The sequence below is a fragment of the Homarus americanus genome, unplaced genomic scaffold (assembly GCF_018991925.1).
Source record: "Homarus americanus isolate GMGI-L3 unplaced genomic scaffold, GMGI_Hamer_2.0 scaffold59495, whole genome shotgun sequence".
NCBI classification, from domain to species: domain Eukaryota; kingdom Metazoa; phylum Arthropoda; class Malacostraca; order Decapoda; family Nephropidae; genus Homarus; species Homarus americanus.
Window position 1 is genome coordinate 2434808 of NW_024732415.1, and position 18551 is coordinate 2453358.

At 39.0% G+C, this 18551-nt stretch overlaps 1 protein-coding gene across 5 annotated transcripts; it reads left to right on the plus strand.

The window, feature by feature from the left end:
- The first annotated feature begins 7404 nt into the window (after positions 1 to 7404).
- Positions 7405 to 18067, plus strand: LOC121868590 (UDP-galactose/UDP-glucose transporter 7-like). Of its 5 annotated transcripts, none has more exons than XR_006089427.1 (9): positions 7408 to 7627; positions 7978 to 8116; positions 9226 to 9373; positions 12223 to 12369; positions 12846 to 13067; positions 14833 to 15021; positions 15252 to 15415; positions 16844 to 16952; positions 17140 to 18067. XR_006089427.1 is itself a non-coding variant. In XM_042369358.1 (8 exons), the coding sequence occupies exons 2-7, from the start codon at positions 7982 to 7984 to the stop codon at positions 15407 to 15409; spliced, it is 999 nt and encodes a 332-aa protein (XP_042225292.1). In that variant the 5' UTR covers positions 7408 to 7627; positions 7978 to 7981; the 3' UTR covers positions 15410 to 15415; positions 17140 to 18067. The 5 variants fall into 5 exon arrangements, 1 of the variants encoding a protein (XP_042225292.1); XR_006089428.1 differs by having other exon boundaries at positions 16905 to 16952; XR_006089426.1 differs by having other exon boundaries at positions 15252 to 16952.
- Positions 18068 to 18551: the final 484 nt, after the last annotated feature.

Sequence of the window (18551 nt, forward strand, 5' to 3'; positions counted from 1 at the left end):
CAATTTATACGGGGCCCCGGGTTGGGACAGGTCACACGGGTAGTGATCCTTTAATTACAAGAGGATCATACAGCCATTTCGAGTGTATACAAGTTGGATAGAAATTTATTATTTAATTCTATAATTCTTCACTATTGGTAAGACATTTTGGGGCAGTATTTAACTTAAGGCTTTTGTAAGTAAAGGTGATAAGGATTTAAATATGTTTACCATTATTTTTCGTTGGAATGACTCGCCTTTTTCATGTTAGTTTACCCACTAATATACTGTTATGATTTATGTAGACATTTGGGCCGCAGCGCTACATACTGACGCATTGTACTACATATTACACTCCTATATTGTACTTATATCGGCGATTGTAAGTTGAGCTGTAACTAATAATGTAATTCTCACATTTAATAAGCACTGTACATCTCTCAGTAAGGACAGACAGTAGTGGGCATGGGTAAGGGCAAGGGTAAACACTGGCGAGTAACCGACCTTGACAGTCAGTAGAGCTGCTAAGCGGTTTGTTTGGGTCTACAGCACGAGACAAATAGCTAAATGATACAATGGTTAAATAAACACTTAAAGACTTTAATTCAATTTTTATTTTAAATTTATCGTTTAACCTTAATTATCTTACTAGCCACTCGGGTGTTTGGTTTGTTATGTTATATTCTTTGTAATGGCTTTATGTCCAGTGTTAGTACAGGATGAAACCGGAGAAAACCTGTCTTGTTTGGTACGACTTTTCAAGCGTATTCGGGTTAAGCAGGACTCGAACCCAGGACATAATGGTGAGAGATACGCGCTTAACCATTGTACCACCAGCACTAAACAACCTATTAAAAGTAAAGTTTGGGGACGGCCAATTAGCTGGGAAGACTTAGGTTAGGATAACAGTTTGTGGTAGTATGGGGTCCGGAGACTTACATCCATCAGTGCACTAGAGTGACGATAGGCTGATGACACATTCTACACAGTTGGCATCACTTCAATTGATTTTAATCCATAAAAAAATACATAATAAAACTTGAATTGCATTAACATTCACTATGAAATATAAAGACTTTGTAATTTACACTATACGAAACTCTCCACATTACTTCACTTCCTCCTGCGTACCATCCCCATGTTCTATACGCCATTCACAATTACCCTCTATTTTACCATTGTGTTCTGTGACTTCTGTACATTTAATTTTTTTTCATTATATCATAACTAGAACCAAATATAACGATGACCACATACGTTGTATCTCAGGTTCATTCTAGTCACTCATTCAGTCAACGTATTGGTCCATCCATGAAGACACTGAATAGAGAGGGTGACAGCACACACCCTGGATGCACTCCCCTTACATTATTGACCCACACTACCTTTAACTCTCACATATGTACTGCTACCATATTAAAATATTTCATTAATACCTTTTTTTTAATCTCTCTGTTCCCCTTCACCATCCTAACACAAACCTAACTCCTCTGCATTTTAACACTATCATCTCATATACTTTACCTCTTGTGCTTAGGAGAATGAACCCCTAATGGCAGTCACTTCTCTAGCTAATTCTTACCCCAGCCAATCCACCTCTTACCCTAACACGAGAGGACAATACCACCAGCCTTCCTATTGTCGTTTGTGATTTTCAGGTTACCATAAATATTTCCCACATTATTTTATTAGCCATATTCTATATTTCTTGACTTACTAGTTTTTAATATATTTATGTATATTTAATTACCTTTCTCCAATACATTATAAAAATATCAAACTTATTCATCTCACATCAATATCATTCATTTTTTTTTACAGTTTGTTCTCTCTCTCTCTTTCATGCATTTCTTAATCTTCTTCTCTAAGTTATCATTCATCTTCTTCCATTGTATTTTTAACACTTAATACCCCTACTAATTTCTCATCCATTTTACACCACCAGCAAACAGACTTAACATTTCTTGGATCATCTGAAGATTAACCCCTCATTTTTTTCACCTTATTTCACCTGCTGATTAAACACACTAAACGCTACCTGGGGAGAGGGGGGGGTTAAGGTTATGTAGATTGGGTTTAGTTTGACTTAGTATTAGGTTAGGTTATGTTCATCATCATCAGTATCTAACGCTAAAATAATACCATCAGTATTTTTTCTTCCATGTAAATAAAAGGGGAAATTTAAATCCCCAAAAAATCTGAGTTAAATTAAAGAAAAATTAATTAGGGTAACAAAATACATATTAAAACCATTTGTGTGTGTGTGTGTGTGTGTGTGTGTGTGTGAACAGAGCATTGAATTACCCTAGCAACAGAGGGAAAGATGACGTCGGAAAATCATTCTATTCTTCACTCTGGCGTGTTGTGTGAGGGTGTAGTGTGTGAAGGTGTAGTGTAGTGTGTGAGGGTGTAGTGTAGTGTGTGAGGGTGTAGTGTGTGAGGGTGTAGTGTGTGAGGGTGTAGTGTAGTGTGTGAGGGTGTAGTGTAGTGTGTGAGGGTGTAGTGTGTGAGGGTGTTGTAGTGAGCGTGAAGGTTTAGTGAGGGTGTGTTTCTGGCTTGAGAGTGTGGGGGGCGGAAGTGTACAGTAGGAGTGAGAGTGTAGGTTAAGTGTGAGGGCGTAGACAAGGGTTGGAGTGAGGGTGTGGCAAGAGTGGCCAGAACACTTTACACACACAACAGGGCTGGTACACCTGCCACACCACCACATCAACACCCACACTCACCTCAGCCACATGCTCCACGCCTACAACTTGGTGTAACAATATTAGAATGTTTCCGTTGTATTGTGTGAGTATCTATGTTTTGGGAGACTTAGACGCATTCCTGGCTGCTAAAACTTTTCTCAACTGAAAACTTTTGTTAATTTCGACGAAGGAAGCTGCTACTCACCATTTCTTGCTAAACAAATTAGACTTATAGTCAAATATGTGACTTGAATGGTGTTGAGCTTCAATAAATCCATTTCTTGTCGTTGTTTTGGGGGGTTATTATTGTAAAATTCCCGCGTATACACCACTAACCCGCCTGACGACTGGGAGAACACTGGTAACGTGAAGGACACAGGCAGCCGAGTCGACGGATGGGAAGACTGGAAAGCGTTGTTTTCAACCAATCACAACGCTCTCCACGCTCTCTCGACCAATCCGGGAGCTCACTCTCTCAGGTGTACATAGCGCTCATTTTGAGGATGGAGTAAGCACAAAGAAATAAACAGGAAATTGAACAATGTTGATGTAACCACTGATATTCCAGACATTAACGAAAGGCTGACCTATATTTACATGTTTTCCTAAAGTATTAGTTATTGCTGGATATGTCGTGACATAACTTTACGCAGGAAGTTTAAATGTATTACTCACTAATTGGAAATGCCAGCAACCACCAGGTAGCTCAGGCAGTGGCGGGAGACTTTAAACCTGTTTAGTTTGATACGTAAGTTCAAAAAATAGATAAATTATAAGTAGTGTATATTCTGCCATATATATATATATATATATATATATATATATATATATATATATATATATATATATATATATATATATATATATATATATATATATATATATATATATTATATTATTTATTTGTATTTTTTTACTGTAGTGTTTCCGTCCGAGTATCCAAGAACTGTATACACTGCCTGCTCCCCAAGCTTTGGTTCCATCATTGTCAGAGTTGGTATGTTGGGATAAAAATTTATTACTTACCGGTATGTCACGTCCGCCAGTACATATCAAGGAAAACTGTTTTTAGTCCTGGAGTACATGTCACCTACTACATGAGGGGTGGGGAGTGGATAAGGGTGATTTAGCACTGAGGCCGGAACCAGACATATTCTGACGCAAGTTAACCTGAGACAGACGATATTAGTCGCCGCGGTGGGTTTTATGATTTTCTCTCATGTTACTTTTATCCTCTTCACCACTGATAGGCTAGTTAGTCGCTCGGGCGGTTGGTTACGTTTCTGTTACTCACTGTTCGCAAGTACTGGGCATGTATAATGTGTCTGAAGTTCTGTACCTGCGCCTGTGGGCGTGGTCAAGTCTAGTTTTAGTTTCAGTTTTATCCTCTTCGCCACTGATCGGCTTGTTAGCCGCTTGGGCGATCAGTCACGTCTCTGATTACTTTTCCTTTTCATTTATCTTTTTCACCAAAAGGTCGGCTCGCTAGCCGCCCTGGCGATCGGTCACGTCTCTATCACGCACTGTTGGCAAATACTGGGCATGCACCGGCTCCTGAATGTACCTGAACCCGCTCCAGTGTTGGTCCAGTCTTGTCTTGAAAGAGCTCACACTCGGTGCCGTCACAACACTCTCTGGTAGATTGTTCCAAGAGTTTACAACCCTCACTCCGAGAAAGTTTGCCCTCACGGTTTTCTGGACTTGCGGCTTCTTCAATCTTGAGCTGTGACCCCTTGTGGGGCGAGCGTCCGCCAGCTCCAAGTAAGGACACTCAACTGAGTAGTGCCCCTGAGATGCTTATACACCTCAACTAGGTTCCCCCTTGCCCGTCTGTAGTATAAGCTAGGCAAGTTCAGGCGCTCCGTGTCCTTACTTGGAGCTGGCGGACGCTCGCCCCACAAGGGGTCACAGCTCAAGATTGAAGAAGCCGCAAGTCCAGAAAACCGTGAGGGCAAATTTTTTCGGAGTGAGGGTTGTAAACACTTGGAACAATCTACCAGAGAGTGTTGTGACGGAACCGAGTGTGAAGTCTAGTCTTGAATGAGCTCACACTCGGTGCCGTCATAACTCTCTCTGGTAGATTTTTCAAAGAGTTTACAAGTCTTTCTTCGAAAAAAGTTTGCCCTGAACTTGTGGCTTCTTCAGCCTTGAACTGTGACCCCAAATGAGACGAACATCCTCCAGCTCCCTGTATGAACTCTCGACTCATAAATGCCTTCTGGGATATTTATAAAACTTCTACTAGGTCACCTCTTGCCCGCCTATAGTACGAGACACACAGAACAGAGCATAACCACTACAGCTTCAGAACGCACAATCAAGCAATAGCAATATGGGAAAAATACAAGAATCAGAGGATCTCATATTACAATATGAAAAATGATGATATAGAACTAGAACCATCGTATACACACAGAAAATTTAAATACACAAACCAATCAACAAAAATTCACTCACCCCACAAATTAGTAAATTGATAAGATAGGGATATCCCTTAAGATACACAAGGGCCTGGAGGGGCCCCCAAAACAAAATATAAGACCCTTGTCAACAGCATCAAAATTAGCTTAGCTTAGCTTGTGTACCCTTGCCGAGGTGGACCTGTGGGCGTGCTGTCGTGGCAGACATAGCACCGTCCCCGTAATGTGGATAGCCCACCTGCTTTCAATCTTCCACTCTATTTCTCACTTCCTAATTTTACCGTCATCCTACATCTTCAGAGTCTATGGCTCTCTTCTCAGCGTATCTACTACTACTACTTATCTTTCGGGGTAACTAAGTCTAGTGACCCTCTTTTGGACATTTTCAATCAACTGACAGTCTCTAGCATATCTCGGAGACGGGGTGACAGTACTCCAGACAGGGAAGCACCTCACTCATGAAGAACGTTAACAATTCAGTGGTACACACAACTCCACGGTGACGTACCCAATGTAGCAGAAAGGGGAGAGTGGGTAAAATCACTGCAAAGGCAAACTTAACCACTTACGAAAGCTTCCATCGCATGGGTGGACTAAAATTCATCTCCTCATATACAAAAGTTAGTGAGTTCCACCTCTAATATTATACCCTGTACACTTCACAGTGATATGGGTGAGAGATTTTATAAAACCTAGAAGAAATTAAATCGCCAAAAGATTTTCACATAAATGCTGGCACAGGGGATGGGACTTCCCTCCGTTGTAATAATTCAGTAGCTGTACACAGCTTTAAAAACATAAAGCTCACGTGAAGGTGTTAGAATAAGAGGCAGGACATAACAGGTAAAATTAGCAAGGGTTTACAATCTTGGTGAAAACCCATACATGTTATTGGGGAGTCGATCAGTGGTGAAGGGGATAAAAGTATATATTGGTACTGTTAGTCATTCAGCAGGCGGCTTTAATTTGGTACTGTTAGACATTCAGCAGGCGGCTTTAGTAATTTAAATGTAACCCCGTTAAAAAGGTGATAAACAAGGTAGTGGCAAGTGTCAGTGTTGCCAGGTCCGCGTTTTCTCGTTCAATTGGGCTGTTTCTGAGGGAAGCTGACGGAAAAAATATGGTGGTAGAGGGTGGCTTCTTTTTTTTTTTATTGAAGCAGGCGGGTTTGGGGCTGTTTATTTTCGAAAGCACGTTACGTAATTTTACCTTACCTTTTAGATGTACAGGTCAGGTGAGAGACATATGACTGCCGACGGCCAGGCCGGCGGCCAGTAACACAGACGTGCGATTTCTTCCCCCTCTCTCAAGAGGGGTTATCTTGAGGGTATGACCTGATTAGTTAACCTGACAGCCATGCGGCTTGATTAAAACCCATGTTGATGTTCTTCATTCTCCAGAATCTCCTCAGCCATTTTACTCTCAACTGTGATCAATGGAGGAGATAAAATAGCGTGCGTGAGCGACCGCGTGTGTACTAGCGCTTCTCCCAGAGCTTGGACGTTCTGACATAAGAAACTGTGTTTGGAGAAAGGAAAACAAGGTTGAATTAGCTGTCATTCTTACCGAAGTACTCAGAGAATATTGGTAAGGTAGACAAACAGTGACAAAGCTTGGGACTGTCAGTTGACCCAAAGAAATAATTCCTGACGTCGAGAAATTTTGGATGACAGTTCATAACCATCAGGATGCCTCGGAAGAAAAGGATTTTGAGGAGATAGGGCAGTTTGCTTTGTCGTTGTTGGCTACCCATCAGTAACGCCTCTGTAGAACGGGTGTTTTCTCATATGAACCTCACAAAGAATAAGATAAGACACAAATCAACAGAAAAGTTGGAAAACACCCTACATGTCCGTGCATTTTGCAAAGACACAACATATGTTGCAATAAGTTAGCTCCCACACAGGCAATGTTGTCACTTTTTGCTCAGGATATTTATTCCAAAGATCTTGTTAAATATGACCTGAATATGTTGACTTAATTGATGCATAAAACTACTAAGGATCTATACAACATAATAATGTAGGGTATGGATACTAGGCATGTACGCTAATTTGCATACATTAATTATGTTTATACTTTTTTGTTTGCATTTCATACGATATAATGTAATAATATCAAGTATATCAGTGCATGCATGTGTATTTATGATGTCAATGCTTATTTTAGCGATTAAATAAAATGTTTCCCCTTTTTTTGTTTCTCTTTGTCTGTCCTCTTGAAAGTAATACATTACAGTATATTACTGATACTGCTGGTTTGGGTGGTTTTGGGCGGGTTTTTGGAAAGGAATTGGCGATTTGGAGATAGGATTTGGCGGGAACGCAGTCCACGACCTGGCAACCCTGGCAAGTGTGTTTACTGTCGAGTTGTCATCATCTGTTGGACAGGTGTGCTGAGTGTTGCAACGTATACGAAATAGACTAACCAAAGAGAATAAAAGCCTTGATTGAACTTAACATAATGGAGGAGTCTTGGGTTAATATATAGAACTAACCCGTCATATCTCACGTCTGGAAATGCCTCACATTTCACCATATCATAGTAAGTTCATTCTGTTTAATATACCGGGGAAGTTAGGTTGGTTTGGTTGGTTAGATCTGTTCTTGATAACCACAAATGTTAAGTAGCGTTTATTATTATTATTATTACTGTATTATTACTCTTAAAGCTATTAATTTTTATAAAAAGGTCCTTTAGTATTTCTTCATAAATTGGATGAAACTATAAAGATAGTACTGTACAGTATTCTATTTTGTGAGTTACATTTAATATGTTTTACCAAATAGAAATATTTGGCACTTTATACATTACAAGCCGTATCCCAGAGATAAAATCTTGAGAGTCAGTGTAAAGTTTAAATTGTTTTTTAGTTGTAAACTTTTATTGTGCAGTGTGATGATGCAGGGCCGGGGACCAGCTTTGGGAGCTGCTCTCCTGTATGGCACTATCTCCCTCTCCATGGCATTCTTAAACAAGGCTGTGATGAGCCAGTATGGATTCAATTATCCATTTTTCATATTATCATGTCAGGTAAGTGGAAGGAAACCAATTATTGCCACAGCTAATTGTTGTACTGTACAGTATTGCATGTCCAGGCACTTACAGTTTTATGTTTCTTAACACTTTGCTGGTATCATTTCATACAAAACACATATAGGTAATCAAATTACTCTGTACCCTATGTTGAAAAGGTTTTGCTTTTATATTTTAAATTCTCTTTAGCCTGACATACCATGGTTTAAACTTGCTCTCTCCCATTTGTATAAACATGGTCACTGTGTGAGAATCTGGTTGTGTACCACTGTTGACAGTCATCACTACAGTACTGTACAGCACAGTACTATGAATCATCACAGTCACTGTGTTTTATTGCAACTCCTCTCACACACACACGCATATATATATATATATATATATATATATATATATATATATATATATATATATATATATATATATATATATATATATATATATATATATATATATATATATATATATACTTTTTTAATTAACAATGGCATATGTTGAGATGTTCAGTAGTTAAGCAAAATTTCTACTACAGTGTACAGTATTAGTGAGGGAAATGACTTACAACTTGATGTAGAGAGAAATCCAGTGCATGATAATGTAGTACATGTAGTTTCATGAACAATATTCAGTATTTATCCCCAGTAAGCAGACTGCGCATATTTATATTGAGTTTTATCAGTTATATTTAAATGATTTGGGATTTATCCAGCCATACAAACTGTAGTTCATTGCCTATTGTGACATGTTTGGTGTTATTTGTTTCTGTTTGCTTTATGTTTCATACAAAATAATGAAAAGGCTTATTCTGTATCGAAAGCAAATTTTTATCTTTGACTTCGACCTTTAATGATAATGCCTTGAAATCATTTACATTTTGTTAGTCCAGATATTTAACACTATTTTAGAGAATAACAGGTTTGCTTACCAATTGTGAACACATTTAGTTTGAATAAATGGACAGCTACATGAACATTTTCCATGAACCAAGCAGCGTGGCTTACGGTTCAGTATAGTAATAGTACCTTTGGTACATTTGGTGAGGGTACTGGAGTTGTGTTTCATATATTTTCATATCTTGGTATAATTTTTCTTCTTATACTTGACAGATGATATTAACAGTAACTGTCTTGGAAGTTATGCGTGCATTTGGGAAATTTGGCATACCGAAAATTACGATGGCTGCCATAAAGATGTTTGCCTTTCCTTCGTTTTGCTATTCCTTACATGCCACACTGTCTTTAATGGCCTTAGAAGGTAAGATGTTTCCAGGTACAGTATATTTAATTACGTGTAGTAAAATTTATTAAGGTATTGTCAAGTCGTTTGTGTATGTCAGAGGCCAACATTTTATATGCAAGGACAAAACATATCCTATATTTTTTCCTCTGCTCTATTCACAGAACATTAATCAAGTGTTCACAATGTGCTGCTACTCTTATTAGTGTAATTCCTTGACCAAGACAAGGTCATGCGAGATGACCAGCTACAGTTGTCTGCACTTATTACCTGGTACAGTGGCTGATACATTTTGTGAGATGTGTCAACTCTGTGTTTGTTTGCATTGTATTAAAACAACAGGAATGGCCCAAAGGAACCTCACAATAGTAGCCAGACTAAGGATGCTAGATAAGCATTCCAGATAGTTGCCACAAAGTGTGCCGGTCACTGCACCAGGTATTACTGCAGGCGACTGTACTTTGATGGCAATTGAAGGATTTGTTGTATTGTACTGCATTTACATCTAACATTGCATTAGAGATATAAGATATGGGTTTAGAGAGGATGTTAGTGATATACATTAAAGGCAAAAATAAACTCTTTAGTTAACTGATTGAGAAAGCAGGTGGATGTTACTGAAAGTGTGTTGTTAGTACCATAAGGTCCAATGTCATATAGGGTGATACAGGGTATAAGAGAAAAAATTTAAAATACAGAAAGATTGACCTTGATATATAACCCCATGTTTATGGGCTCTCCTCTGAGCTAAATAAAATTGTCTGTGTTAACCAAATAAAATATTAAAAGTGGCTTCCCTGTAGGGGAAGGGTTAAGTAGCCGGATTGTTAAATAACCCCTTCAGTGAAGGGCCATTTCTGCAATGAAGGACAAATTTAAAAAAAAAGGCGACCAACTCCGTCGAGGTCCAAAGGGGAGGTAGAGAATCCTTGGACTGTACTGTACATGTAATGCTGGAGTTTATGGGAAATTCTGGTATTACAAGGCGTCTCTAGGTGCTCTTTGAACCCTGACGGAGCTGGTCACTTTTTTTAAATATGTCCTTCGTCGCAGAGCTGCCTCTTTGTTGAAGGAGTTACTAACAATCCGGCTTTAAGTCTGAAGTAAGTGTAAATAGATATACCTGTATATTAAGCCCAAAGTGTTGGATAAACATTTTGTGTACAGTATACAGTACTGTACTTATATGTGTCTGAAGTCTTAGAATAGAGGAGACAATCACTGTTAAGGAAAATTAACACAAGTTGTTCAGGTATACCCTGAAAGCTAACGTCCCAATAACCGTTGATTCGCATAACCGACAATTACATATAGGGGAAATATCCCGCAAGTTTCATTGATACCTTGGAGATCCGATGATCGGGAGAGGAGCAGCAGAGATTTTTTAATTTGGTGGGCGGTGGCGTGGTGCGAATTCTCGCCATAAGAGGGCTCTGCGCGCCTCTCTGCACTAATTTGCACTTACTATGTACTGTATCTCCGACTTCGTGTGTTATGCAATCATGCCTAAATGCCCCAGTGATAATTCCTCTTGTGCTGCCCGATGTGATGTTATAAGGCTTAATAAGAGTGGTGATGGACCAGCAAAGAGTGGTAGAGACTAGAACTTGACTGTCTCTACCATCCTCAACATAGGTAAATAACAGTCTCAACTTATGCTTATACTCTCCATCTAATGCTTTTTATGTTTGCTTTATATATCTGCTTTATTTTCTTGCTTGACAGTTTACACAACAGATATACTGTATATCAAGGGTAGATGGGAGTTTGGGGGGGGGTGGCTGGTCCCTAACCTCTTGAATTTGTTGTGTTCTTATGGGATTACTTGCTTTAATAACCATTGATTGACTATCCAATGACTTTTCATGATCCCTATATGCGTTGGTTATTGGGGTATGCTCGTACCTGTAATTTGTAGTCAGAAGAGAGCAATATTGTCCATGTGTGTTGAATTGCTGATAACTCTTAGCAAATAGAGATGTGATTTTCCGCTTTAACGATGGTCATAAATTCAGACCATCTCACTATATACGATCAAAACATCTCTCATTAGCGATATCCATTAAATAACCATCGATATCCATTGTTTTTTTGTTCTCTCTATTGCAAACTATGGGTTGTATATTCTCAAATTAATCTGCCTTGCAAGGATTCCAGCAATTCAAATTATTGTATTTTCTATGTCAAGTCAGTGACGTTTTATAAGGAAACAATATTTAACCCTATGCATGAGTCACATGACTCATTTCTATCTTCACTTGTGAGCCTACCCACGTGCCACCACACGGCCAATCTGCGTGGTGATACATGTATGTTTGGGGATTGGCTGGGAACGTATCCCATTGAACCCCATGTTATAATGCTCCCTATCTATGATAATTCACCTAGAGATGAGTCTTTTAGTAACCTAACCCAATCATATCTTGAGATTTACCTGTACAGTATGTTAAATGGAGATATAATGCATCTTAACAATGACGACATGAAGAGGATTGAACATTTATAAAAAATGCAACTAATAAATTATAAGATATTAATTGTGATGAGGGAAATTACCCGTGTTGATGACCATAAAACCTCGCCTCTACAACACAAAACCTTAACGAACATGAACAAAACTTTTAAAAGGACATTGTTACTGTGGTTTTAAGTTTTTAGTATATTTCTCAGGTTTTGTTTTATATGTTTAAGAATGTTAAAATTATATTATATTAAAGGATTTAAGGTTAAAAAAGAGGGAGTAAAGATGGTGACATTGTACTGAGCTCTATGTGGCATGAATGTGTCTATGACTACATTGTAAAGTGTATACCTTGATTTTATTCACTCAGTGTCTGTCTGCTTCTATCTGTGTCTTTTTTCTACAGGTATGAATATTCCAATGTATGGAGCTCTCAAACGTTGCACTCCGCTTGTTAATTTGATACTAGCTGTAACGTATCTGAAGAAGCCAACGCCGTCTGCCCTTGTGATAACTTCAGTCTTGACTATAACCATTGGGTGTTTGATAGCTGGTAAGTCTTGTCAGGACTCTGCCTATTCAGTGTTTTCAGAAAAATTTCTCATCAAGATCAGAGCACCAACTTTATGGTATGGTACTGTACTGTCACTACTACCTACAGGAATTTTTTTATTAGATCTAATATTTCACAGTAAAGTTTATAAGTCATTATCTGGAATTCTTTTATGGAAGGGAAGCAGTCAGTCAAACAATGCTTAGTTAAAATTAATCATCTAGAGTAGACAGCATATAGGTAGCCAAGATTTACTTTTGTCCATTATGACTGTTTCACACTGAGTATGTTTCTCCTGTTCATTGTTTACCTTATCAATACTCTTGATTTCTCTAATATTTTAAAGATAATAATTCATTCCTCTTATGCTCATTTATTATTAATTTTTACATAACTTGGAAATTGATAGTTTCACATCCAAGTCCTATTCCTTCATGCAAGTTGCTTCTTGAAGGCTTACACTAATGTATCTGCAGGGATGAGTGACCCCACATTTCATGGATATGCGTATATGATGGGAGGACTGAGTGTAGTGCTGCAGGGGCTGTACCAGACCCTCGTAGAACAGTGTGGTGAAAACCAGCTATCTCCGCTGCACATCCTCCACCTCAATAGTTGTATATCAGTTATCCCATTTATAATTATTACTTGTGGTAAAGGGGAGTTGAGTGCTGTCTTTACATACCAGTATATTGGTGGTAAGTTATGTACAGTATATCAGATTTTTTTTGGCAAATACAACTGCTCATGTTTAGCTTATTTCTGTAAATCTTTACATTTAATTCTGTAAGAAAATAATGAGTGTTGTGCCAATGAAAGGAAAGGATAATGCAGAAGCTTTACACTCATGCATATCTTGACCCAATTGGTCTCATCTATTCTCACCACATGCCCAAACTATCTCAACCTGCTTCTTTTCAGAACCTTGCTAATATTCTCATTACCCAGCTACTCTCTTAGCTCTGAACAGGGTCTCCTGTCTTTCAGTGTCACATTACATAACCACCTCACCATTCTCATTTCAGCTTGCTAAAGTCTATTCATGTCATCCTCCTTAATTGTCTATGTTTCACTGCCAAACAACATTACACTTCTCACATCAGCGACATACATTCTTACTTTTACACAGAGGAGAAAGTTCTCGTGCCATCAATAAAGGCAGCACCTCCCTCAACTTCTCAGCCTTTTGTGACTCTTGCAGGTGAACCGGGCTTCACCCCCATCAGCACTGATCATTTCACTCAGGCAGGGGCGGACCCAGGAATATCAAGGGGGGTCCAAGAAGTTGCAGGTGGGGGAAAATGGCGAGCACCATTTTGAAGCCATGCCCACTTGATATTAGGGGATATTCTGAAGTCAATAGTAAATACTTTTTGCAATACAAAAATGCTTGAGTACACTACTACATTAAGGAAAAAGTACTGGAATTTTTTGGTGAAAAGGAGGAAAGATCCAGACCCACAGGAAACCCCTCCCCCTCCCCCGGATTCGCCCTTGCCAGGTAACAGAACTCCTCGACACAGTCTAGGAACTTATCCCCCAATGTTGAGTTTCTCCAGCCATGCTGTGAGCCCATGGTTCCCTGCACATAATGAACATTTCAAATCAACAACATCCTGCAGTCTGTTATGTACTCCACCGCATCTCTTTTGTACCCACCTTCCACACTTGTTGCACATTAGTGAGTTGGTGTCAACACCTTTCTTACAAACAGCATATGGCCACTTTCCACAATCCACCACAGGTCCCTCTCCCACAATACTTTTGCTTCCACCACATTCATTCTCAGGCCTTTGACGTAATTCCATTCTTCCATTTCGTAAATTACTCCACTGTCTTCAATACTATCTATTATCAGAACAAAGTCATCAGCATACAACAACTCCCTTGTTATTGCCTCCAACACCATGATAAACAGAAGGGGGCCCAAGATAGACCCCTGACGGACTCCTACTTTCATTCATGTGGTGTATGGGTGGTTTTAGTGTGGCAGATGTATGTAATATGAAAAAAATAATAAAAAATTAGAAGCTGCTGAAGGGTGTATTTTCAGAATGGGTTGTAGGACTAAGAAATTTGATAAAGTAATAGCAAGCAGTTTTTGATGGAGATAATGTAGTTTTTTCCAAGTGATGAACTTGAGGGAAGAACATATACAGTGTGTCATTTGAAGGTCACTTAAGTAACCCATGAACAAGTTAGGGTTGTGAGGAAGTTAGAAATAAGGCGAAAAAAAGAATACTGATTCAGTACAGTACTGTATAAATGTGCAAGACAGGAGATTGGGGAAAAGTATGGGAGGTGTGAGGTTTGAGACAATGAGGTATGAAAGTATTGTTGGTATGAATTGTTTTCTGTAGTATATTGTATGGTAATTCTCTTACAAATGTCAGTCATTGTGTTGATAATGGATGAATCAGGATTCAGAACATTTAATTTGACAGGACAATCTTATTTTTTCAGAAACAAATTTCCATGTGATATTCTTGTTGGTGCTGGTGCTGGGGCTGCTGCTGAACTTCTCCTTATTCTTATGCACAATGCTCAACTCTGCCCTCACCACCTCCATTGTGGGGGTGTCCAAGAGTGTTTTAACCATCATTGGATTCCTCACTTTTGGTGGAATTGTGTTCGATCCAGTGAATGTTGCAGGTGTGTTTAAATATTGGTTGTGAGTTATTTGAGACATAAACTTGTAAGTGGATCTTCCAGATCAGCTAAAAAAATTATGTAATAATATTACCTATTATAATGAATATACTGTACCTGTACAGAAGCCTACCTGATTATATCTTGTTGCATTAAACAGCCTAAAACTATTGTTGTACATTAAACATTGGAAGAATCTAGAATCACATGGTGATGATTATTTCTGTTTTCAGGAATTACTTTGAACATAGCTGGTGGTGTGACATATGTATATGCCAGGTACCAAGACCACAAGACAAGGAGGAGAAACATATATCTTGGAGACGATGGCATACAACATGCAGGATGGGAACTAAAAGAAAAAATTGATGCCAGCCAATTGCCGAAATAATTTTAAGTATGAATATTTATATAGTACAGTAGTGTTTTTAATTTTCTTAGAAAAATATGAATTTCTAGTGATATGGTATTTGTATCAGGGAATATTTAAAGTAACATTCACTTGTTGAATTATACTTAGTACAATCCAGTATACTCTCAAGTGATTACAAAGAAACTATATGATTCATCGCACAGTCATTCCATTTCACGAATCTAAGTAAAAAAAAAAGTACTGAAAGATATGAAGAATAAACTGAACACCAACATACAATACTGGATTGACTAATTGAGGAAGATGAGAAGGAAGCCTAAATGGCCAACACCTACTGGGTATAAATTTTTTTACAGTATATATTGTTCTTGAGAGAGTTCATGGTGGAGCCAGATTCATAAGTATGAAGACATCATTGGCTGAGTTTTGGATCAGTTCATCAATTAAAAAGAAGTCAAAGAGATAATTAAGATGATCAAGGTTGTCATATCTTCAGGGAAAGATATAATTCATCTCAAAGTAATGAAAGAAGTTCACAGTACAATATTATAAACAGATTGGTAACAATGACCTTAAACACGTCATGCAGAACAGGCAAATTACCATAAGAACAGAAAACTGCAAAGATAAAAGTAATCAATAATGGGACTATGTTGTGGATCATATGGAGAACAATCAAGTATTGAGTGACAAACACTGTGTTCATAAGTGGAAGAGCCACTGAACTCAAGTTGCTTCAAGTTTGTGATGCTTGGACAGAGAAGAAAGAAGAACCAAGGGACTTCCTGTCCTCAGCTCGCAGTGTTGATGGCCTCACATGCTGTTGTTGGTGTGGGGGATTTACACAAATGCAGTCAAAGTGACACCACCCTCATTGCCTGGTCATCCAAGATCCAGACCAAAGTGACAGTCGGCCATTTTTTTTAACAATCGAGAATTATTAGTACATCCCAAAAGTGACCTCTGCGCCGTAATCCATTTCTTAAACCAAACATTTGGGTTGCTGTTTAGTAATCAGACAATGGTTATTGGAACATTCAAGTAAAGTCTTTGGGTGCCTACCCCCACCTGAAGGATTTCTCATCTAGTTATATATAAATAGAAAAAGTATCTGAAGTATTACCGTACTGTATGTTATTTAAGATGGAAAAAATAATTTAAATGTTCTTATTACCATTTTCTAAAAAAATTACTTATTATGAAGAGATCACCTTGAACCCACTTGATGTTTACTTTCAACCCCAAAGAGCTCTCATGATTCTCGTCTCGCCCATTACACTTCTGAAAATTTATCAAATATTACATTCCCACTGCCTTCTACCCGGCCATCCTACTAAGCTGGTCCATCTACCTTCCTCTCTCTTCCCCATGCCACATCTACTATCCTTACAACAGCCTCTAGCCCAGCCTTGACAGCCAGCTGCCATTCATCAACCCCTAATGTATCCTCAGCTCTACTCTGATGCTGCCAGGCCTTGTAAGTTCACCTGTGGTCCTCACCTCTCCCCCACAGAGACATATTTCCTGTCCATCCTGCACAACCCAGAGCGACGTAAGAAAGGTGAGAGTTGTCAGTATGCACAGCTCTATGTCCACTGCACCTTGGTAACAATGACAAAACATATGATGTTCTAAATATCCTTGTTGTCACCCCTGGTGATTCCCTTCTTTGTTATTTAATTCCTTCACTACAGGCATGCCACTTTTAATATTTTATTTGGCTAATGTCAGATGATTTTATTCAACAGAGAGGGGATCCCATACGTAAGTGGTTAACCACTCATATGCCACAAAACAGCTGCCCCATGCGAGGAAAACTGCTGCTATTATCGCCGTACTCAAGCCAGGCAAACACGACAAATACCGCCCAATTTCTTTCATCTCCTGCTTCTCCACAGTGATGAAATGCATGATTTACCTGCACTAGAAAATTGAAGCTCACCTACATCCTGGCCTGTATGTATTTTTCCCTGGGAAGAGTACTGCTCACTACATGACAAACACTTCGGCTACAACTTCCCTCTTTACCAGCTTCCAGGGTGCATTTGATAAAGCCAATGGTGACACGGTCATTGAGAGCCTCACCCACATGGACGAGAAGGGCAAACTCCTTACATGGTTGGCAGACAACCTTCTTTATCGACAGGCCTGTGTCCATTTCCAGAGCAACACGATCAAAGCCCTTGGTCCTCAGCCCCAATCTCTTTAACATTTTCATGAACTCTGTCTACCAGCTGAACAACACTTGTTGAGCACAATGACTCAATGGACACACCATCAGCTATGCTGATGATCTCAATATTACTGTACTACACTGCAACATAAACAACCTATACTCTCTACACATGCCCTTGTCATCTCAAACATCAAAACTAACTTCATCTCGCACCCCCTTTGTCAGACTCCGCTGAGCCAGCAAGGACAGGGCATTGAACAAGTACACACCTACAGGTACCTGAAGGTAAGTATTGCACAGTTATTACCACAACTGAACACCAGATCATCCACATGCATTCTGACATGGTAAATGGTACAGTTGCTAACACCATGTTTTCACAGTTACCTCCACTTATGTGTGAATGTGTTTGGATTTGTTCACAGTATTACGGTGTACAAATAAATACTACTTTATAATGTACAAAGATTTTATATTATACTAATTATCAAGACAAAATACAAGTAGTATTCATTTTCCTTTTACACTGTGTACTGTACTGTATAGTTTTACAGTAAGTCCGTGCTTAAAGTCGTCCCGCTTAACGTTGTTTCAGTACTGTACTACGTCGCTAAACTTTAGAGACCAAAAATTCTTTTAACGGTGATCCAATGCTACGTTGTTTTGTGTCGTCATAGACTACATTTAACTGTGCATCACCCTCTCTCGTCTCGCCATGCTATGCTCTCTCGGCTTGGCGCTGAGTCTCAGTGACTCACCACCCTCCTCCTCCTCCTCCTCTCCCGCCATACTCCATACTCCTCCCCTCCCTCTATCCGCCTCCTTTGCTTCACTACCCACCACACACTCGCTCTACCACCTCCGCCCATTGGTGAGTACCAATACAAACTTAGTAGTTGTATGTTTGTATTATTTTCTATAGAAATGGCAATGATTTTCTGTATATGTAATGTATTTCATGGGGCAAAGGGAGGCTCAGGAACG